This window comes from Melanotaenia boesemani, chromosome 23 (genome assembly GCF_017639745.1).
Source record: "Melanotaenia boesemani isolate fMelBoe1 chromosome 23, fMelBoe1.pri, whole genome shotgun sequence".
In the NCBI taxonomy this organism is placed as follows: Eukaryota; Metazoa; Chordata; class Actinopteri; order Atheriniformes; family Melanotaeniidae; genus Melanotaenia; species Melanotaenia boesemani.
In genome coordinates this window covers 5,941,181-5,965,492 of record NC_055704.1, presented here as the reverse complement: position 1 = coordinate 5,965,492, position 24,312 = coordinate 5,941,181, and the positions used below count along the sequence as shown (strand labels likewise).

Genomic DNA, 24,312 nt, shown 5'->3' with positions numbered 1-24,312 from the left:
ACAATGCTGGAGAATACTAGAGAAGGGAAGCAATGGCACAGTCCTGCAGTCCCAGCACATCTTCCACCTCCTTGCTGTCCTGCAGGATTCTGGCATGCTTCCTCCTGAGACTGCTGTGGAACCAGGACTTAACCTTCCTGAGTCCACCTGCCTCAGGCCAATCAAAAGTGCATCTCAGTGTCGCTCTGCATTAAAACGGAAGACTTCACCTCCGGAAAAGTGCTGTGTGCTGAGAAAGTAGCCCACAGCTATGGCCTGAGAGAACTTTTGCTATTCCACAGCATCTACAGCACAAGCAACCAATCAGAGGAAATCGTCCTTGTGTGAGTTGCCCTTTGGTCAGGTGCTGCAAGGACAGATATTCACTCTTAGGTCAGACATTGCTTGCCAGGAAGGCTTGACCCGGGAGCCATGTGTTGTACTACAGAGACCCATGTGTCTGGGAGATGTATGACGACCTGAGCACCGCAGCATCAGATAACACCAGGATGCTGCTTCCTACACTAAAGGCTGAGAAGGGAAATAAATCCAAGCATATTTCATCCCTCGTGGAAAGATTTGTGTGTGTCTGTATAAGGCGAGGCAAGTTTTTCTGTACGTCAGATTATATATATATATGTATATATATATATATATATATATATATATATATATATATATATATGTATATATATAAATATGTTATTTTACTTTTTCTTTAGTTTTTATTTCTTTTTGTTTACATACTTGTTTCCAGAGGTCTTTCCTGGGTTTATTAATGTTAGATATGTTCAGTCTATTAAACTATTTAATTCCTGGTTTTATTATATGTTTTGTGCACATAAAGCCAATTTTAGCCAATTCTCATTTTAAAAAAATTAATATCAGCATCTAATTTTAACAGTTGAAAGCATCATCTAGTGGCTGCACGGCCACGGTCCGGCTTCATCTGCACTGCTCAGCCTCTCACTGTCTCACACTGAAGAAGGAATAAATATAGGATGTGGCTCTTTTTTCAGGTCATATCTTTTTAATAACATGTCGACATGAGGACGCAGGCTTCTTCACAATCCTGAATGTAATTATTCTAAGTCATGACTGATCACTGGAAAGGGTTAAAAATCAATACAAAGTTTAAATGATTTTTATTGCGAGGTCCATGAAAGTCAAATGCTTGTCGGTAATAAGGCTGATGAATTTCTGATAGTAATCAATCTGTGTTGTCCCTAAATGAACCCTAGCATGCTGCTGTCAGCTCAGACTGTGTTGGTCCAGCTGCTCCAAACTTCTCCAGGTCTTTTCTTTCTTATCGTTTTTGTTTTTTTTTTACTTTCTTTGGAAATACATAACCCTCTCCTCTGGCCACATGCTTGTGTGCTCACTGGCTGAACCAACTGTGCAGGTGTGGACTAAACCATCTGGCACAATGTTAGAGGTCCTCAGAGTTGTAGAAACCAAGGCAGCACAAACAGCTGCAAAGCAGCACAAAGTGGAGTGCCAGCATCACTCAGGTTTTGAGATGGTCTTATATTCCAGTCTGGATCTGTGCACGAGATTTGACATGCACTGCCTTGTGCATTCCCTCTAAATTAATGGTATCGACCATTTGTGAGGCTGAAGCTTTGGAATCAAACAGATCTCAGAAAATAGAGAAAACAAGGACCAACCTGCAGGCTCTGAATCCAGGAATGAGCATTTAGAAGCACTAAATAATAAAACCTGCTTTCAGGTTCCTTCTGGAGAAACACGCACGTTTCAGAGCTCAGAGATGAAACTATGGATGATGCTTCGTTCTACGTTGGTCTGTCTGCAGCGTTTACCTGTAACAGTGAAACGTGCTTCCTTCTGCAGGCCGTTCTTTGTGCTGCCTCCACTGATGGAGTGGATCCGGGTGGTGGTGGCCCACGCTGAACATCGGCGAAGCTTCTGTGTGGACAGCGATGATGTGAGGCAAGCGGCCAGGCTGCTGCTACCTGGGGTGGACTGTGAACCACGGCAAATGAAGTAAGTCAATGATAAAGTGAGAAAAAGAAATAATCTCATTGTCTTCATGAGCTGAAAACATGTTGGTGAAAATCCATAGCTGGCAGCTTCTGGAAAGAAAGCCATGGATAAACCTATCAGGACTTGTTCTGAAGGGAAGCTGCACCAGACAAAGCGGTTCTCATTTCTGCTAATGGCTGACCTGCTTTTAATTCGTCACTTCACATGTTGTTAGATATAAAACCAGACCAGGACCCTCAACCTGGTTCTTGTCAACTGGTCTGACGTACAGCATGAAACAGACCGCTTTCTAGTACCAGGCCGTCCTCTTCATGAGGACCACCTTCTAGTACTGGGTTGTCATCTTCATCAGGTCCACCTTCTAGTACCGGGTCTTCCTCTTCATCGGGTCCACTTTCTAGTACTGGGTCGTCCTCTTCATCGGGTCCACCTTCTAGTACCGGGTCCTCCTTTTCATCGGGTCCACTTTCTAGTACCGGGTCTTCCTCTTCATGAGGACAGCCTTCTAGTACCAGGTCGTCCTCTTTACCAGGACCACCTTCCAGTACTGGGTCGTCCTCTTGACCAGGACCACCTTCTAGTACTGGACTGTCCTCTTCATCATGACCACCTTCTAGTACCGGGTCATCCTTTTCATCGAGTCCACCATCTAGTACCGGGGCTTCTTCTTAACCAGGTCCAAATTCTAGTACCGGGCCATCCTTTTCATTGGGTCCACCTTCTAGTACTGGGTCGTCCTCTTCATCAAGACCACCTTCTAGTACCGGGTCGTCCACTTCCCCAGGACCACCTTCTAATACGGGGTTGTTGTTTTTTTTTTTTTTTAACCTTTATTTAACCAGGTAAAAAAATGTTTGAGAACCAGTTCTCATTTGCAAACATGACCTGGCCAAGAGGCCCCAGCAGGAATAAATAACGTACATACACACAAACATACAACTGTGCAAATACAAGGACCACAGTGCAACAATACAAAAAAATACACCTAACAACGCAGAGCAAGTACAAATATATAAAAATGAAAGGGGGAAGGGAGTAGGTCTCAGTATATGGGACAGATCTATATGAAAGAAAAAGTAGTGGACAAATGTTTGTATCTAAGTGAGAGTCAGCATCGTCAGCAGGAACAAGTGTCGACAAAATTCTGTTGAAGTCTCTGTCTAAACAAAGAACCAGATATCAGAGATGGAAGTTTAAGAGTGTTCTGCAGTGTGTTCCAGTCATTTGCAGCAGAAAAGTGGAAGGTGTTACGACCGAAAACAGTGGAAGTTTTGGAAGTAATGAGCTTAATAAATTCGGTTGACCTGGTGTGATGAGTGCTGTGAGTGAAGTGGAGAAGAGATGACAGATAGAAAGGTGTCTTGTAAAAGATTGACTTGTAAATAAAAAGAAACCAATGATGGAGTCGTGTGTGAAGGGGGGGCCAGCCCACCAATTTATAGAGATCACAGTGGTGGGTGTGGAAAGGGGCGTTTGTGGCAAAGCGTATGGCTGAGTGGTAGAGAGTGTCTAATTTTTTAAGGGCTGTGCTTGTTGCCATTTTATAAATGATGTCACCATGGTCAAGAATTGGAAGTAAAGTCGATTTGACTAAAGTGAATTTGGTTGCGTGGGGGAAAGAGGCTTTATTACGGAAAAGAAAGGCTAATCTGGCTTTTATTTTGGCTTGAAGATTATTGATGTGGGTGATGAATGACAGAGATGAATCCAGCCAGATGCCCAGGTATTTATAGGAATTGACATATTCCAAAGCCATGCCGTCTAAACAGGTGAGTATTGGTAGGGTGTCGGCACCAGTTCTCCGACTAAAAAGGATGCACTTTGTTTTATTGGAGTTGAGGCGAAGGTGGAGGTTGTGGAAGGACTGCTCTACTGAAGTGAGGCTGAGTTGAAGAACAGCTGCTGCAGCTTGTGGAGAGGGGCCGAATACAAAATGGTGTCATCGGCATACAGGTGGATGGTGGTGGTGGCATCTATGTCATTGATGCAAAATGGAGAAAAGGGTGGGGCCCAAAATAGACCCTTGAGGCACACCTTTGGAGATAATGAGTGGTTCTGACATGATATTTTTCTGCTTTCACCAACTGGGCACGGTCAGAAAGGAAGCTGGAGAACCAGTCACAACAGGAGATGGACAGACCAATATTGGAGAGCCTTCGTAGAGGGATTTTATGGTCAACTGAGTCAAAGGCCTTGGCAAGGTTGATAAAGGTGGCTAAGCAGACCTGCTTAGAGTCTAGCGCTGTGATGACATCATCCAGGACCTTCACAGTGGCTGTTATACATCCATGGCCAGGCCGAAAGCCAGACTGCAGATCAGACAGAATGTGGTTTGAGTCAAGGAAGCAGTTTAGTTGTTTGAGCACTAGCTTCTCCAGGACCTTGGCTAAACATGGAAGTATTGAGATGGGTCGGTAGCAGTTTGGATCAGTGCCAGAGCCACCTTTGAAGAGTGGAAAAACCATGGCTGATTTCCAGTCAAAGGGGAGGATAGAGTACTGTAAGGACCTATTAAACAGACTTGTGACAGGTGCTGCAATAATGTGAGCAGCTGCTTTCAGGAACATGGGATGAAGACCATCAAGGTCAGCAGATTTATTTGGATCCAGCTTAGTGAGTTCATCCTGCACTTCTGAGATGGAGAGAGGTGTGAAGGAGAAAGGTGTGTTGCTCAATGGAGAAGGCTGAAAATCTAATGAGGCTGAGTCGGCCTCACTTGCTGAAGCCAAATCTGAACCTGAGACAGGGGAAACTTGGGTCGCATTGACAAAGTGATGGTTGAGAAGTGAAGCCATACGAGCCTTATCAGTAATAACAATGTCATTGAATATCATAGAGATTGGTAGCTGAGGGGAGGCAAGTTTATTCTCCATGATCTTGACAGTTTTCCAGAACTTCCTCGCGTCAGAACCACAGGTGGAAAATTTCTCCTTAAAATGGGAGATTTTAGCATTCCTGATGGCCTGTGTTGTTTTATTCCTGAACTGCCGAAAGGCAAGCCAGTCAGCCGGAGATTGTGTGGAGTGGGCCGCCAAAGGGTGTTCTTATGATGGATAAGCTCAGCCAAGTCATGGGACAACCAGGGGCTATAACGATTCTTGATTCTACATTTTCTCAAAGGAGCATGTTTATTGACAATTAGACTGAATGTATTTTTGAAAAAGCACCATGCCTCATCCAGGGAGGGAGCAGAGCCAACTCTATCCCAGGTCACCGCCTCAAATCCTGAAGAAAGGCTTGCACATTGAGATTCTTGAGAGAACGCTTGGTTGCAATGATTACAATGATTTGGCTGAAAACACCAGACTGATAGTTAGATGGGGTGTTGGTGAGAATGAGGTCAATCAGCGTGGAAGATGAGGGAGATTTTAAATTTGGTCTGGTGGGCTCAGATATTAATTGAGTAAGGTTTAGAGCATCAAATTGCTGCAAAACTGTGTCAGGAGGGTTAACCATATCCCAGTTTAGATCACCCAAAAGAACAAACTCAGAGGTTGTGAATGCTACAAGGAGCTGATTAATGGCTGAGAGTGCAGAAGCTGGTGCAAACGGTGTTCTGTAGCAGACAGCAACAGTGAGAACAAAACTGGCTGAAAGTCTAAGCTTTAATATCAGCAACTCAAACTGTTTGGGGACAGACTTAGACAGAACAACAGCACATTGCAAATGATCTTTAACATACATGGCTACACCACCGCCCCTAGTGGCTCTGTCTTTACGAAATACATTATAGCCTGGTATAAATATGTCATGATCAGTGACACTTTTTTTTAGCCAGGACTCAGAAATAGCTAGAACATCAGGATTAGCAGTATGCAACAATGTTTTTAAGTGATCAAAATGCTTTGGATTTAGCAGACTGCAGATATTTACATGTAAAAACCCCAAGGATTTGCGATTACAGAAGTCTCTGAATAACAGTTGTGAAGTAGTAGTAGGATTATCTGTACCAGGTCCAGGATTTGGGTGAACATTCCCAGAGATAAAAAGCATGAGAATAATTAACATGCGCCAGAGGGCAGCACCAAAAAAAAAGGCGTTGTTTACCTTTTACCGAAGGCATAACCTCGAGCAGAGAGTTAGAGTCAGAGAGCTGCTGCAGCAACATAGTTGAAAAGGTCGGAATAAGATGAAATACCTGAGTGGTAGGAAGTCCGACAAATATCGTAGTCCAGAAGGATGAGACATCTGTGGGCTGTAGAGTAAAGTCCATCGTACTCCCATAGCGCAGCACTATAGCAGATCCAATTGGAGGCTTACAGGCATGTCTGACAGCCTCTGGCTGAATGTGCAGAACAAATCCAAATAGCACAGTCCAGAAGGACAATGTAGTTTTTACAGAGAAACGCATGTTTACATTGAGTAAAAGCACATAGACTAGAGACAGAAGGTGCGCAACCAGGAAACTCAGGCGCCGCGGCCAGTCCGAGCTGTGGAGGTCCTCAAGAAGCTGATTGTGTTTGTAAACACGCAGTGTCACGACCAGATCGACAGAGATCCACAGAGGGAGAAATATGTTCCGACTGAATGGTCAGCGGGCGACTAACCATAAAAAGCCACCAAAATGTCAAACAAATAATCCAATTGGCCAGATGGACGCAGCCAGCGCCACAAAACCTTGTCCGCTGAAGCCAGTAGGAAGCGCAGCACAGCCAGCCACACAACAAGCCAAACCGCATACCACGATGCTAACCGCAGAGGCAGCCAAACACCGGGCACAGAAGAGCCATGATGTACAGGTAGCCAAGGGATCCAACGCCAAACCAGCCACAACAAGCCGCGAGACCACAGGGCCACCGAGGAGCAGCGGTTGCGCCGTTAGCTGATCAGCTAGCTGAGGATTAGCCCAGGTACAGCAACACCTGAGCGGCAGGCCTTGCAGACAAAGACCAGAACAACCCTCTGGGATACGATCAGGTAACTCAGGTAACTTCCGGTTGTCCTCATCATCAGGACAACATTCTAGTACCGCGTCAGACCTTTTTAATCCTGGTGTGACAGATGGAAGCAGGTGGTGGAAACCTTCCTCAGAGGTTTTGCTCCATATTGACATGACAGCATCACACAGTTGCTGCAGGTTTGTCAGCTGCATCCATGATTAGAATCCACATCCTAAAACTGCACTACTGGACTGGGATCTGGTGGCTGTGGAGGCCGTTGGAGTCCAGTAAACCCATTGTCATGTTCTAGAAAGCAGTTGGAGGTGATCTGAGCTTTGTGACATGGTGCATTATCTTGCTGGTAGAAGCATCAGAAGATGCTACACTGTGGTCATAAAGGGATAGACATGGTCAGCAACAATACTCAGGTAGGCTGTGCTGGCCACTTTGGTACTAAGGGGCCCAAAGTGGGCCAAGAAAATACTTCCCCCCCACCAACACCAGCCTGAAGCACTGATCCAAGGCAGGATGGATCCATGTTTTCATGTTTCCACCAGATTCTGAGCCTAGCATCTGAATGTGGAGCCGAAATGGAGACTCATCAGACCAGCAACATTTCTCCATCTTCTATTGTCCAGTGTTGGTGAGTCTGTGTGAATTGTAGCCTCAGTTTCCTGTTCTTAGCTGACAGGAGGCACCCGGTGTGGTCTTCTGCTCCATCCTGGTCCAGACAACTGCTGCTCGCTGGATATTTTCTCTTCTTCAGACCATCTCTGGAAACACTAGAGATGGATGTGGGTGAAATTCCAAGTAAATACTCAGACCAACATTCATGTCACGTTCAAAGTGTCTTAAATCCCCTTTCTTCCTCATTCTAATGCTCAGTTTAAACTTCAGCAAGTCGTCTTCACCATGTCTACATGACTACATGCTGCCGTGTGACTGGCTGGTTGGATATCTGTGGTAACCTGATGAAGTGCATGGTGGGTACGTGTTTCTACCACAGATAAGTAATAAAGTCTCTTTAATGAAAGTTTGGTAAAAGACTATTTCCGTGTTGGTTCTTGGATCGGTTCTGTCCGTTTCCTTTGGCTTGTTGTACATCCTATAGTTAATCTGCGCCTTAGATGCTGTGAATTTAAGGTTTTTTAGTTGGTTTGATATCTAGATTGAGAAATACAGAAGAATATAAAAATACTTTGACTTTAATGGCTCTGATGGCTGACTGAAAAGGTTTTGTGTGGTCAACTAAATTTAAAACTACTAATGAAGTTAAATTTATACCAAGCAGATGAGATCATCAGGTGATTTCTGATGTCATGCAATATCTCTGTAGTTTTCTTCCACTCACTTGCAGCTCTTCACACCCACTAAATGATGAGGTTTTACTGGGAACACGATGGGAAATATTGAGTTTGAGTCTTCCTGACCTGGAGAAAGGTTGCTGTTGAACACCAACAACTCAGATATTCGTGAACAGACTCAGTGCAGATGCAGTTTGGGTTGAGAACACGGAGAAGATGAATATCCTGAGATCAGCTCCCATCACAGTGATGGATCTGCTGTGTTTTCATCTGCAGGATGGAGGAGTGCTTCTCTACTACCAAGAAGCTTGATGCAGCCTCTGCAGAAGCCAAGTTTCTGCAGGACCTGGGATTCAGGATGCTGAACTGTGGGCGGACGGACCTGGTCAAGCAGGCTATGAACCTGCTGGGGCCCGATGGCATCAACAGCATGAGCGAACAGGTCAGGAATTCTCCTACACTGGATTTCATTCACACATGCAAACATGGACGTGATAACTTATTTATGTGTGTGTGCCTGGAGAATTTGGGCTTACAAGGAAATCTGGGTGCTACGATAAACTATGGGTGGGGTTTTCTACTATCCTTTGACTTCCAGCTGCAGGTTTTCTGCATTTTCAGTGATGTTCATAAGAAAGAAAGCAGTCTATATCAGAAAGCAGCAGCTCTTCACTGCACATTTCTATTGCAGTTAGTGTGGAGCTTCTACACCCCCTGGTGGCCGTCACAGCACACTCATGCCCTGGTTTATTTGAAAAGCTCTGTTTATTTTTCTGTATTTTTTGGTTTGACCGACATCTTTGGTCTTCTCAGAATTCAACTTTTACAAATTCATAATAAGGTTGTTAATTATTTACTTTAAATCAGACTCTGAAGATCCACAATCTACAGTGTAAAATATCATCAAAAGATTCAGAGAATCAGGAGGAATCTCTGTATGCATGGGACAAGGCTGGATGCTGGTGATATTCTGCATTAAAAGCAGACATGATACTCTACTGGAAACCACTGCATGGACTCAGGAAGACTTCCAGAAACCACTGTCTGTGAACACAGTTCATCCTGAAATCCACAAATGCAGGTTAAAGCTCAATCATGCAAAGAAGAAGCCAAAAGTGAACAGGATCCAGAACCAGCGCTGTCTTCTCTGGAGCAACGGTCATTTAAAATGGTCTGAGACAAAGTGGAAACATGGATGAAAATGTGAACTAGTTTCTGGAAAGTATGGGCAGCGTGTTCTGCTGACTAAAGAGGAAAAGGAAGCATCCAGCTTATTATTAGTGGACAGGTGAAAAGCTGCATCTCTGATGGTATGGGGTGCCTATGGTGTGTGCAGCTTCCACATCTGTGAAGCTACATCAATGCTGAGAAGTACATGGACGGTTTAGAGCAACATCTGCTTCCATCCAGACAACGTCTCTTTCAGGGAAGGCCTTGCAGATTTCAGCAAGACAATGCTGACCCACATCCTGCATCCATCACAACAGCATGGCTTCACAGGAGAAGAGTCCAGCAGCCAAAGATCAACCAGTGAGCAGAAAGTTCTATGTCTGTCTGAAAAGAAGAAAAATAATGCCCCTCTATGGCTGGAATAAAGCCAAGAAGACGTTTCTGATGCACAGTGGCACCACAAAGCAGCTGAGCTGGAGTTGGTTTAGTGAGGATAGCAGGTAAATAGTAGCAGAAATAACTGGAAATGAGGAAAAAGTGGAAACATGGAAGTATAAACATGGACAAAACTGTTGGTACCCTTCGGTTAATGAAAGAAAAACTTAATGGTCACAGAAATAATTTCAATCTGACAAAAGTAATAAATAAAAATTCTATGAAATTTAAATAATGAAAGTCAGACTTTGCTTTTCAACCATGCTTCAACAGAATTATTTAAAAAAATAAACTCATGAAACAGGCTTGGCCAAAAATGATGGTACCCCTAGAAAAGACTGAAAATAATGTGACCAAAGGGACATATTAATCCAAGGTGTGTCCACTAATTAGCATCACAGGTGTCTACAATCTTGTAATCAGTCAGTGGGCCTATATATAGGGCTACAGGTAGTCACTGTGCTGTTTAGTGACATGGTGTGTATCATACTCAACATGGACCAGAGGAAGCAAAGGAAAGAGTTGTCTCAGAAGATTAGAAAGAAAATTATAGACAAGCATGTTAAAGGTAAAGGCTATAAGACCATCTCCAAGCAGCTTGATGTTCCTGTGACTACAGTTGCACATATTATTCAGAAATTTAAGATCCATGGGACAATAGCCAACCTCCCTGGACATGGCCACAGGAGGAAAATTGATGACAAATCAAAGAGATGGATAATACGAATGGTAACAAAAGAGCCCAGAAAACTTCTAAAGAGATTAAAGGTGAAATTCAAGCTCAGTAATAAATTCTGCTTTCTTGTTATTACAATGCAACACGTGCTTGGAGTTTTATGTATATTTACTTTGGCATGTTTACTTTTGGAACCATTTTCTGTACCATAAAATCGCTTTGCCCCCTCCGCCCCCGATAGGGAATGACCCCTCTCATGTACGCCTGTGTCCGTGGAGATGAGGCCATGGTCCAGATGCTGCTTGATGCAGGAGCCGACGTCAACAGTGAGGTCAGTACTGCTTCTCCAGTGCAGCAGTGACGTCACCATCAACACTTGTTCAAGTTTAATTTGTTCACTTTGTTTTCTTTCATCTGCCACCCCATCTCACCTGCTCCTGGCATATTCTCCATTCTCCTGCCAACTCATTACATGAAGTGCACTGATAAGCAATTAATGAATACTTCTTCAGGAGCAGTGGCCGTTTGTTGTTACACAGATAATGATAATCAGCCTCAGCTCAAGCAGCCGTTGATATTTACCATCACTGTTATCTACCATTACTGTTATCTACCATCATTGATGTCTACCATCACTGATGTCTACCATCACTGTTATCTACCATCACTGATGTCTACCATCACTGATGTCTACCATCACTGTTATCTACCATCACTGTTATCTACCATCACTGATGTCTACCATCACTGTTATCTACCATCACTGTTATCTACCATCACTGATGTCTACCATCACTGATGTCTACCATCACTGTTATCTACCATCACTGTTATCTACCATCACTGATGTCTACCATCACTGTTATCTACCATCACTGTTATCTACCATTACTGTTATCTACCATCATTGATGTCTACCATCACTGATGTCTACCATTACTGTTATCTATCATCACCGTTATCTACCATCACCGTTTTCTACCATCATTGTTATCTACCATTACTGTTATCTACCATCACTGTTTTCTACCATCACTGTTATCTACCATTACTGTTTTCTACCATCACTGATATCTACCATCACTGATGTCTACCATTACTGTTATCTATCATCACTGTTATCTATCATCACTGTTATCTACCATCACTGTTATCTACCATCACTGTTTTCTACCATCACTGATGTCTACCATCACCGTTGATATCTACCATCACTGATCCTTACAGCATCAGTAAGATTCCAGCCTGTATTAGTGTGCTTCACATGGCTTTCACATGGCACAGACTATGCCTGGACTTTATTAAGCATATTTCCTTTAATGGGGGCGACATGGCTCAGTGGGTAGAAAGGTCATCCTGTATCCCAAGGTTTGCCGGTTCGATCCCGGCCCTGTCGAGCTCATGTCGAGGTGTCCCTGGGCAAGACACCAAGCCCCTAATTGCTCCTGATGGGTCGTGGTTAGCACCTTACATGGCAGCTTCCGCCATCAGTGTGTGAACGGGTGAAAGTGACGTATATCTAAAGCGCTTTGGGTAAAAGTACTACAGACCATTTAACTTTAATCTATTTTAATTTTGCTCCGTTTTTTTGCTCATTCTGTTGTTTACATACCCGGTTCATCATTTTCCCCCTTGTAATTACTAATTGTTGTGATTGCATCAGTTCAGAGTTCTTTTAGTCCAGGGCTGCTTCATAATCAAAACTTGTTCTGTTAAGCCTCTGAACCTTTATGTTTCCATGCGTAGTTAATCTGATTCTAAAGAAGTAGTCCCAGACTGCTACAAGTCAAAAACAACAAACCCCAGCTTAATCAGCAGTCTAAAGCATTAGGTGTAATATTCACATTCTCTGGATTTATTTTTTACAAAATACAGATGACATAAAAGTGTTAAACTATTAGACTCTGGAGAAAACGTGGCTGTAGTTGATCTCCTCACATGTGCCAGTCGATACACCAGATTCACCAGGTTTAAAAGTATCTCAGCAGGCCTCACACCATCCAGGAAACCTTGGATGACTGCTGAGGTGTGAGCCCTGTTTTTAAATCTTGTGATGCTGCGGTCCTATGAACAGCAAGAGCTAGGCTGAATAGAGTAATCTGACTAAAAGGGCCCACGGTCACAAAATACAAGACCACTTTCAGTACCACAGGAACACCAGGAGACTGTGGCAGGAGATTAAATCTGTCACAGGATCACTCCTGAGTCCTGTGATACTAACATGGTTTAAAGCCCTCAGCAACACACCAGCAGTGGAGGCCACCCCCCCAAGCAGGTGCTGGGTCTGAACCCAGCTGACATCCACTGGACCCTGAGGAGGAATAACTTAGGAAAAGCTGCAGGTCCTGGCCAGATGACGGGCTGCATGCAGAACAACGGACGCATGTCCTGGCAGACATATTTAACATCTCCCTGCATCAAGCAGTGGTGCCATTCTGCTACGAAGTCTCAGCCATCATCCTAGCTCCACAAAGCACTCAAACTGGTCCACAGAGGATGCCATTTCACCTGACACTGGTTTCGCTGGAAAACAAGAACTTACTGGTCCAAATGCTGTTTGTGGGTTTTAGTTCAGCCTTCATTACCATAATCCCACAGCATCTAATCTACAAACTGGGCCCGCTGTAACTGAACGCAAGAAGTCACTGAGAAGGTTGGAGAGGGTTACTAGGGTCACCTGCCCCCACCTCAGGACCTGCCTGACCAGGGCAGTGAAGACCATCAAGGACCCCACTCCTTCTTGCCATGGACTGTTTCTGTCCATAGCAGAAAACCTAAGGTGATGCTTAAGGTGATATGAATGGCATTTATATTTTTCTAACAGCTGTTGCTTACTTTTAGCTTTTCACTTTTTTTCTTTTACACAATGTCTTTATCTACGTTGTTTTTATGAGGCAGTTGCAATCTATCTATCTATCTATCTATCTATCTATCTATCTATCTATCTATCTATCTATCTATCTATCTATCTATCTATCTATCTATCTATCTATCTATCTATCTATCTATCTATCTATCTATCTATCTATGCAGACAGTGATAGTGATAGTGAGCTACAGATGAAGTCTGAGGAAAGCATAATTAGATGTTTCTAAGGGGATTAAGGAGACTTTGAATGTGACATGATTGCTGGTCTGAGTATTTACTGGGATTTTCACCCACAACCATCTCTAGGGATCCAAGAATGGTCTGAAGAAGAGATATATCCAGCGAGCAGCAGTTGTCTAAGCCAGGATGCAGCAGAAGACCACACCGGGTGCCTCCTGTCAGCTAAGAACAGCAAACTAAGGCTACAATTCACACACACTCACCACACTGGACAATAGAAGATGGAGAAACATTGCTGGTCTGATGAGTCTCCATTTCAGCTCCACATTCAGATGCTAGGCTCAGACTCTGGTGGAAACATCATGACAACATGGATCCATCCTGCCTAGGATCAAAGCTGCAACATTCTTCCAGACCGAGTTTGCATTTACACTTCTCTACTGAAAAAATCAGACCTTTAAATAATGTGTTCCATTTTCCGCCAGAGGCGACGTTGTATAAAGAAATACTGAAGAAAGAGATGAGACAACCACTGAAGAAGAAAACTTTTCATCTACGGGTTAATGCAGGACAACTTGTGTTTCCATCAGAGTAAAACATGGAACTGCATCAGATCCTAGCGATCTTGGGTTGACCAGATTTCTATCAGAACTATTGAGTTCTTCCACATCTGACAATGAGACATTTCTTCCATCTACCTATCATCCTACAGGCACTTAAATTTTGGTTGTTTACCCACAGTGCACTTTGTTTTGTAGTCCACTTCCTGTGTTTGGTCCACTTGAAGCAGAGAGAGACATTTCAGAACATTGTGTCACCAGTATCGCTACACCAGGGCCATGACTAAGCTAGCACTACATGATCCAGTGTCATTTAAACAGGTGACTAGCAAGGCTACTAGCTGGTTTTAAAGTAGTTACAGCATGAAAATATGGAAAAATAGACCCTGGAAGCAGTCTGGCTTAGTAGAAGAAGATATAAGAATGAAGAGGAAGGAGATATTTCTGACCTTTAGTAAAGCGCAAGGACACATATCAGGTGGAGACAGGCCCCCAGACCCAGCACCAGCAACCCCACAGCTCCCACCGTGGAGCTAGCCACACCAGGATCCAGTCTACCACCACCACCAGAAAGTAGACCAGAACTGATCCCCCTACTACCACACCAGCATCCATTCAATGACCACCACCAGACAGTAGACCAGAACCAATCCCCCTACTACCACACCAGGATCCACATACTGAACCCAAAACCACTAACTTAGCTTCTACGGACCTTTCTGTAACCTTTATTCATGTAAAGATGTTTTACTTCTTGTGTCTCTGATATGACCACAGTTCTCACAGCAGAGAGAGAGAGAGGGAGAGAGGAACACAATCAGGTCCTTCATTACTAGATAAACCCCTCATGAGGCCTGAACCCCTTATGAAGTCTGGACCCCCTCATAAAACCTAGACCCCCTCATGAAGTCTGGACCCCCTCATGAAGCCTGGACCCCCTGATGAAGTCTGGACCCCTTCATGAAGCCAGGACTCCCTGATGAAGTCTTGACCTCCTCATGAAGCCTGGACCCCCAGATAAAGCCTGGACCCCCTGATGAAGTCTGGACCCCTTCATGAAGCCTGAACGCCCTCATGAAGCCTGGACCCCCTGTTAAATTATGGGCCCCTGATAAAGTCTGGTCTCTGATAAAGTCTGGTCCCTGATAAACTCTGGTCCCTGATAAAATCTGGACTCTAAGCCTTGACCCTGATAAAGTCTGGACCCTGACATAGACTGGTCCCTGATAAAGACTGCCCCCCCCCCCCCCCCCCCCCCCCCCCTCCCCCTCTCCTGATAAAGTCTGGTCTTTGATCCAGCCCTGCCAGACACCTCTCCACTGTGCATGAACCAGGGACAGAACCCAGGGCCCCATGAGCCCATGGGCCCCCCACCACCCCGGGGAAGGTCCAGCCCGACAGAGTTTTCATTAGATTCATCGCTTTGTTTATGAGTCAGCTCTACAGGTGCATTTCCTCTCAGGTTTCCCGTGCTTTGTAAACAACCCTCCATCAGACAGATGCAACCAGACGGCCTCGCGCATAGATGCTGCTCCCAGGTTCAGAGTGAGAACTGAGATGAGAGGAATGATTAAAGCTGGGAGGTCTCCTTCCTCCATCTTGCCCTCCTGTACTGATTCCTCTCCTCCTGCCTGTAACGCTGCTTCTCTTTCCTGCCATGAGCTTTGGATGTTAATGGCTGTATATGTCTCTCCCTGAACTCCACCTATGACTCCTCAGGTGCCAAGCACAGTAAACAAGCACCCGTCAGTTTATCCTGAAACGCGCCAGGGGACGCCACTCACTTTCGCCGTGTTATACGGACACATTCCTGTTGTGCAGGTAGTGACGTTTAGAACCTGTAAACTTACCCTTAGGCCCCTGATCCCACCTTTTTACCTCAGTAAGGATAATAATAATGATTATTACTGTGGTACCTCCCAATAAAAATTATCCCTTTTTTCCCTTTTGGTCCTATCTGTGCTGCAATTATTAAATGGAGAGAATTTGGTTTACTGTTTGTAATTAAATGTGCAGCTGTGACTAGCTACATCAGAAATAATGCTAACCGAGCAGCTCAGCCAGCCTGTGGCACAGCCTCAGGAGTGCAGAATGTCTCTTCATTTTTCATGTGTTTTATACAAGAAGTTACTGCATGAGCGGAGTCTGGCTCAGTCACTTTAAGGGTTTCTTCAATTATTAATATGCAATCAGAGGTTTGGCAATAGGGAAAAGGAGCTCTTCCTCCCTCAGAGACAGAACTAAGGAGGATGTGTTGTATTCAGAATGAGATGATTTAGGTTTCCAGTCTTTTCTTCTTATTAAATCTACATGTAACACCAACACTCTCCTGTCTTGTTTCCTCTCCATCCTCTTCCACCTCCTCTCCTTGCCGGCTGTGCTACAGCTGCTGCTGGATAACAGAGCTAATGTGGAAGGTGCCCTACAGGGCGGCGGGGACAACTACACCGAGACGCCGCTCCAGCTTGCTGCTGCCGCCGGTAAGACTTGGACTACAGTGTATCAAGCACAAGTGTCTTCATACCTGATGGGTATGAAGACATGTTCTTGTTGACACTTTGATTCAACAAGAACAGAGTTTAAAATCCTGTTTCTTTCAACTTTAATTCTCACAGCATTTTTTTTAAAATGGCAACACTGAGTTTAAAACTGGCTGAAAATTTCTATCAGTTTCAGTCTTCAGGAGAAGGCTCAGGGAGGAGGTTCTGGTTCAGGGGAACCTAGTTGGGTTCCCAGTGTGGAATCACCTGGGGTCTGAGGGAGAAGCAAAGAGTACTAATTAGAGTTCTAATGTGAGCAACCAACAGGGAAGCCAAGGAAGTTCAGCTTTATTTGTAAAGAGCCAGTTCACGACAAAGTCATCTCAGAACACTTTACAGACCATTCAGTTCAAGCCAGTTCACTCTGATCCAGTTAAAAGAAATTCACATCAGTCCAGTTTATAGTATTTGCAGGGAAGTGCAATATTTTGGTCGATATCCGATATGCCGATATTTTACAACTCATTTTACCAAAAAACGATACCAATGTCTTTAAGACATCTTTGTAATCTAACAAACTGATTGGTTTCATCAGGCTTCATAGAGAATTAAATCTGTGTATCATCAGCATAGCAATGAAAGTTTATACCATGCTGTCTAATGATAGTACCTCAGGGAAACGTTGTCTAATGTGAAAAGTATTGGTCCAAGTACAGAACCCTGATTTTTCATGACTTACTCTGGTGTGTAAGGAAGACTCATCATTTATATTGACAAACTGGAATTTATCAGATAACTATGACTTAAACCAGTCTGATCCGGTTCCTTTAATCCCAATAACATGTTCAAGCCTCTGTAGCAGAATGTTGAGATCAATGGTGTTGAATGCAGCACTGAGACCTAACACGATGAGTCCAGACAGGACAGACAGATGGGTTTTGACAGACAAAGAAAAATCTTTTTCTTCTTTCTTAAGTTCCAGATAGAAAATGTCTCTTCATGTTAATAAAGCCGCTCTCTCCTGATTGTCCAAAGCACCACTGCAGCAGGATCAGACATGGAGGAACAGGCCTGGATGCAGCCTCTTCATGAGCTTTCTGTGATCAAACCCAGTTAGCAAGAAAAAAAACCTTAACGTGCGATAAAATAAATTAACGGCATTAATTAAATAATTGCGTTAACGCAAGTTTAACACGTTGATGTGCCCAGCCCTAGCTTAGCAGATGCAGAATGCCTGGGATAATGACGCTGGAATGATTATACAGAACCTTGCTATTTTAAGTCCCGTTTCAGCAATAGCAAAGTCAGTAACTTCAATAATTGTAATTAAATGTTTTGAGTTTATATGTTATATCATTTATAAATATAATTTTATATAATTACAAATTATGGCAAATATATTGGATGCACAACCGATTTAATATTTTCCTTATTTGAAATAAGAACAGCACAAAACATGTACTAGTTGAACACCATATGTTAAAAGCAAACAGAAACAGGAGCAGAACAGAATGAAAGTCTTATGTTGTTGAAAGGCTCTGCTGCCTGGGTGGCGGCTCAGGGTCACGACTGCCTCCCAGCACCTGCACCAGGTGCCCAAGGACAACAAGGAAGGCCTGGTTGGAGGTAGCCGGCTGCTCCATCTGGTGCCGGGCTACTTCTGTCTCCTGGTGCCTCCTGGGCATCCAGACACCTGAAATTGGTGCTCAGAAAAGCTAGCCATTCTCTCCAGCTGCCTTTCATCTGCAGCCACATCTCCTCCATGACTGTTCACCAGCTGCAACCGTCTCCTTTCACCTGAAAGACCAGAATAGTGAGTTTTAAGCAATGGTACAAAAATAAAAATGGTGGATATACATTACCTAACACAAGGTAAGACTGCAATCATAGCTAAAATGTCATTTATAAATCCCGAGGGGAATTTCCTGTCACAGCAGCAATCAGATAAACAAATAAAGAACACACAAAAAATAAGGAAAATGTACACACAACAATAAACTCAAACACAAAATATAAAAAGTGCAAAATCAAAACACAATAAAATAAAATTAAAACAGCCACATATACAGACTATGTACTGTTATGATTATGGATTTGATAATGCAAAACAAACAAACAAAAAAAAACTTTAGAGGAATTTTGAGTGTGTTCACAGTTTAATGTGATTTCTATGTCAGGAAAAATGCACAATTATAATTTCCACTCAGAACATCATGTCTTACCGGTGTGGTGACGCCAGGGTGTAGTGACGCCAGGGTGTAGTGGGTGTAATCTCTGGTCGGGTCGGTGGAAAAGCAATCACAGAGGTACTGGGGCTACTGGACGAAGTGGACGGACCCTCCTCAAGAAAGGACGGGGTTTCAGTGTCAAGTCCCTCAACTGTATCTGAAAATGCACATATTACGAATTTAAGACACAAACAAGAATAATACACGTGATGTTAACGGTTAGCAATCCTGAATAACTGTTAGCATCAGATAGGAAATAATAGCAAGCTAAGCTAGTAAGAGATGAGATGCTAACTACCTTACATTTTACTTTCATTCACCTTTACAAATAAGTTGTGCAAAGAATGAATGGTTGTGTGCAATAATTTCATAACTGGCTAGCAGAGCTAAAGCTAATCCCATGGGGAAAAATACTTACCAACAGGATCTATTATGGATTCCAGAAGTGCAGTTTCTCACTGCTCCATCCAGTTTGTAGTTCCACAGCTGACCAGACCTTACTGGTGTTTGCAGGCAACCTTTATGTATTATATTTCCAATGTGCAACTGAACCACGAACTGAACAGCAGCATTGTCTGTATCACACTTGCTTTTGTCGTGGGCAGTGAAGTTTTTCTGTCTGCCAATCTGTGTTGTTTTCATCAACGATGATGATGACGAATTTATTTAGATGACAAATCTTTTTTTCATTGAGGATAACAAGATGGTGACAAGCTAAAAATGGCTTTCTGATGAAGAAAACATGACGAGACGTTTGTGAGATTTCGTTGACGAGACGAAAATATTCAAGGGCTGATTGTCCGACATTAAAATTTACAACTTTTCTGCCTATTGTGTGTGCAATCTGTCAGTCAGCAATGCTGCTGCATCTTGACCACGCCCACCACCAGACGTGCAACGTGCACACAGACAAGCAGTTTATTCATTCATAGATGAATCATGGCTGCAGCATCAGCGAAGGGGTTTGGCATTCTGAGGCACTTCAGAAAATTCTCAGAAATAAAGCCATAGTTATCAAAGTAAGGATGTTGTTGCTTTTGTCTTTTTTGAAGTAACTGATTCCATAGTTAGCACTTTATCTGTGCGATGCATAACCCTAAGTAGATCAGAAAGAATTTGCTGTCGGTTGGGAAACCTTCTAAATCTAAAAGCATTCCTTTTAATTTTGTAATTATTGATTAAAATAACCAAACAACAAGCTCACACTGTGTTGCTATATGTTGAACTTTTAGATGAGCTATTTTCTTGTGTGACATTTTTGTATGATGAAGTAGGGCATCAATTAATGAAAAAAGGTGAAATATAGGAATAAAAGGTTTCTGCCCAAGAAATAAAAGGTTTCTGCCCAACAGCAGTTAAGTAAAGCACGGCATTGCATCCCTGTTGATGGGCATGTCTTGGCTAAAGCTATCAGTCTGGTAAAGGATCTGGTTATTATGCAAAAGCATTAAGGTTGACTTGTTTTATTAATTGCAATACTTGTTATAACCTGTCAACCTTGATTCCACTTTTTAATATGTATTATTGACCTAAATTAATTTTTTAAAAGACTAATACTTTTTTTTAACTTGATTAAAACTAGACTAAAACCTTTTTGAGTTTTTGTCGACTGGACTAAACCTATCAAACTTAGGTTTGCAGCAGTGTTAGCATAAAGTAGGTCCAGAATGTTACTGTCCCGTGTGGTGCATTCAACATACTGAATGCACCACACTGTCTGACATGATTAAAACAACTAGTGATGCACAGAGAAGCTTTCGGGTGGACTGATGAGTAAGAAGTGATGGAATTGAAATTTAATGTAAAATTATACCATGTTCACCGCTTTCTTATTCTATATTGTCCTTGTCAGGTAATTTTGAGCTGGTGAGCTTGCTTCTGGAACGAGGTGCTGACCCGATGATTGGGACCACGTGTCGTAACGGCATCTCCTCTGCCCTGCTGGGAGACATGAACTCATACAGCCTGGCAGCAGCTCATGGACACAGGTGATCCAAGAAATGTCTAATGCAGCATTTCCAGCCACCACAGACATACCTGTTCCCACAGTACTGATGCATTTACACACCCTGCTCTGCTCTGTCTGCATCCCACTGCATCCTGAGAGGTCGGGTTATCTGGTCAGACGATAGGTGATAATGAGCGTCGCAGTCTGGCTGCGACACTCATAGGTGATGGTAGGTGATGGACTGAGCAGCAACACAAAGCTACATGGTCAGGACAGTTAGTTATGGAAAGGAGATCATGCTGCAATAAACTAAAAGTTGGTTTCATCGGGGGCTAGGGTGTGAGGTAGAAGTTCGGATAGATAAATTTAACTAAAGTTAAACCACCACTAGCTTCTTAATTACACAACTCATTAAAACTGTACGAATGAGATAACACAGTTGACTTCATTTGTTGTAGAACACTCTAATGCCTCACAATGCCAAGAAATGTCGTATTTTCAGCCACTTACCAGAGAAAATGCTTCAGAAACACAATGAGTGGTGGTCAGTGGTGGAACTATCAGCAGCTCCATGAACCATGTGATTTCCACCTTCCAGTCTTTCTATGGACCATTCTAAGCTTTTGTCACTGATCACGTGACCTGCACATTGGCGATGTTTGTGGTGGGAAAAAGACAAATAAAAAAGGCGTACTACTACCGTCTCAGCTGCTACAGCTAGTTTTTACATCAAAAATAATAATGGTCCATCCGTGTTGTGCCATTGGATGTTCCAATCGACATCTTAGGGATGGGATTTTATCTTCCAGACTGCTGCTGACCCTGAACAACGCTAAATGTGTTGCTGATGTCAGACCACATAACTGAAAACTGTCAGACACTCTCAGATGCGTAGCAGCACTTTGTCGGTGGGAAGTTTATCAAAAAATTCGTTTCGTACACTTTCCAAGTCTGCTTATGGTGGGCTGCTCTAAATTTGAATATATTTATTTATAAAAAAGTAAAGCCAATCCTGCTTCTGTCTCCTGCTGACACTGCCAATGTTCTTATTCAAATAAAATCAAATCAAACTTTATTTATAAAGCACTTTTTATGCTGCAGCAAGACAAAGGGCTTTACATGAAAAATCAATTTATGCATATTAAAAACAAAACAAGCCTTTGCACAGATTAAAAGAGACTACATAACAAAAACAAACAAACAAAAGTCAGTCTTTCATACAGTTGCACGCACAAACATGCATATATACACACAGAGCAGATACACCCCCCCACACTCACCCCCGACCCCCATTCTGCACATGACTCCTTGATTTCTGTCTCTGTACTAAAAGTAGTATTAAACACTAAAAGTGATAAACATCTGGCTTGATGCTGCTGTGAGGAAACAATATCATGGGGAACCATCCACACCAGGAGCCAGTCCACCCATGTCCTACAGCGGCTGCCATCATGGCAACCACCCCGATCAGGGCAGACTGGGGCCCACAACACAGCCATAAGGCTGCAGTGTAGGACCCCAGAAATTTATGACCAGCAGCCCCTGGATCCTCATTAATCACTGGGACTGTATTTTGTGGTAGACTAGGTTGGATAATACTATTTTTCTAAGACTCTTACAATTTTGTCAGTGTCATATCAGCGTGGCCTACAAATAGCAGAAGCCTCATCTACAGTAACTCAGGAGGAAGACCGGAACCGGGAGCCGGGGAAGATGACGGCGTGAAAAGGTTGCAAGCTCTCTCCACACCCAATCTTACTTGAACGCATATTGAGTTAAAATTACCTAGTCTAATTGTAAATAATTTGTGAGAAAACTTCCCTAAAGTTCGAGGTACAAAAGTGACTTGAATTTAAAAAGAATGCCTAAGGCTGCTCATAAAAGACAGAGAGACTCAAACAAACAGGCCACAGCTAGCATCCTGGCTAGCAACCACAACTACAATAGAGCAATGATGCAGGTAGACTGTGAAGAGGAATTCCCTCCATTACCCATAACATTAACTAAACCTCCGGTTGCCAAAAAACCAGCAATATCTATGCATTCTGGCAGCGCTCATATTCAAACTGCCGCAGTTAATGCGCTGGGGAACCTTATCAATTCCAGAAGTGATGCAATTGAAAAGATGGTGGAAAATGTTCAAGCCAACTAAAAGTGATAAATGACAAGATTCATGGTACTGAAAAGAGAGTGGAGGAAAAACAAGCAATCTGCCTTAAAGGCTATACACGGTGTATCGGAAGTGGAACATTATGGTCGGCACTGGAACCTGAGACTGTGTACCAGAGTCTGAAGGGGAGGACGTACGGGCCAAGGTGATGAGCATATGCCAGGAGGTGCTGCCATCACAAAAGGTAAACTTACGGATGCTGTGGATATCGCTCACTGGTTAGGGAGAATCAGCCAGAACAACCCGAGACCCGGGAAAATCTGCTTATTTTGTGGGAGGACGAGGGTTCATAAATGGATCAGAAGTTCATCCATAGACAAGAGGGGATAGTGTGTATGTTCATAATTCCAAATTTCTCAGGTTCACTGGAAGTTCCGTTTGTTTTGGATTTTCTCACAGCCTCTATTGTAGTAATGCATCTAATAACTTAATTACTATTGTTTCCACCTGACATGGCCTTTGGAGCACTAAACATTTAGTATGGAGGTTAAGGATTAAAAAAAAGTCTTAATAACGGAGCTAACATCGGATTTTCTCCCTGTTTTTTTTTTCTTTTTTTAGCTAGGAATAGAAAAAATGGTAGCATCTTTATTTTAAAGAAGCATGGTTGTTTATGCTTAACTTTTAATTTAATTTGGTGCTGATCCCGTTGTCAGAGTTATAGTCAGTTAAAAGCCTGCTTTAATTATAGCAGTTAAACTTTATTTCTTTCAACCACTGTTTCCATGAATCTATGTTCTTTGTCTTTTGTTTCTGTTAATGCTCGGAGGTTACATAACAATATAAAACGTAAAGCTGTATTTCTATATGCCGAGCAGTTCAAGTCTGATTTTGTGTACTTGAAAGAATCTCATGCCACTTCAGATGATGTCAGTCTTTGAAGATGTCATGGGGTAACTCCCATGGTATCCCATGGTACAGAATACTCTGCAGGAGTGACAACCTTAAAAAAAAAAACAGGATTAACTGTGATGTCCTTCTTACAGAGCCTGATCCATCTGGTCATTATATATGCCAAGTGATAAGATATGACGGTCAGATACTTTTCATAACTAACATTTATGGTTTTAACACAAACCTAGAAAACGACATCCATTGAAAAAATATTAACTGACTAGTTGGTTAAATTCCCAGATGCCGCTCTGTAATTGTATCTTGGATGCTGACTTAGATAAATTTCCTCCTGGTCAATCAAATAGAAAAAATACTACACTCAAAACTTTTATAGACAAATTTAATTTTGTAGATATTTGGAGAGTCAAACATCCCAGCAACAGATCATTTACATGGAGCAATAAAACAAGCTCTAAACAATTAAGGTTAGATTTTAACAAGGACAGCATAGATGTAGGGTATATGGCCCACTCCCATTACAGATCATAAAACAGTATATATCAAAATAAACCTGTCGTCCTTTGCTAAATGTACTG

General features: G+C 42.9%; 1 protein-coding gene across 1 annotated transcript in view; it reads left to right on the top strand.

The window, feature by feature from the left end:
• Positions 1–24,312, top strand: part of LOC121634552 (ankyrin repeat and BTB/POZ domain-containing protein BTBD11-A) — a 184,979-nt gene that overhangs the window by 132,952 nt on the left and 27,715 nt on the right. The window contains exons 4-9 of the mRNA XM_041977264.1: positions 1,831–1,983; positions 8,444–8,609; positions 10,690–10,779; positions 15,776–15,877; positions 16,443–16,536; positions 20,617–20,752. Coding sequence (XP_041833198.1) covers positions 1,831–1,983; positions 8,444–8,609; positions 10,690–10,779; positions 15,776–15,877; positions 16,443–16,536; positions 20,617–20,752 — 741 coding nt within the window. The remainder of the gene's footprint in view (positions 1–1,830; positions 1,984–8,443; positions 8,610–10,689; positions 10,780–15,775; positions 15,878–16,442; positions 16,537–20,616; positions 20,753–24,312) is intronic.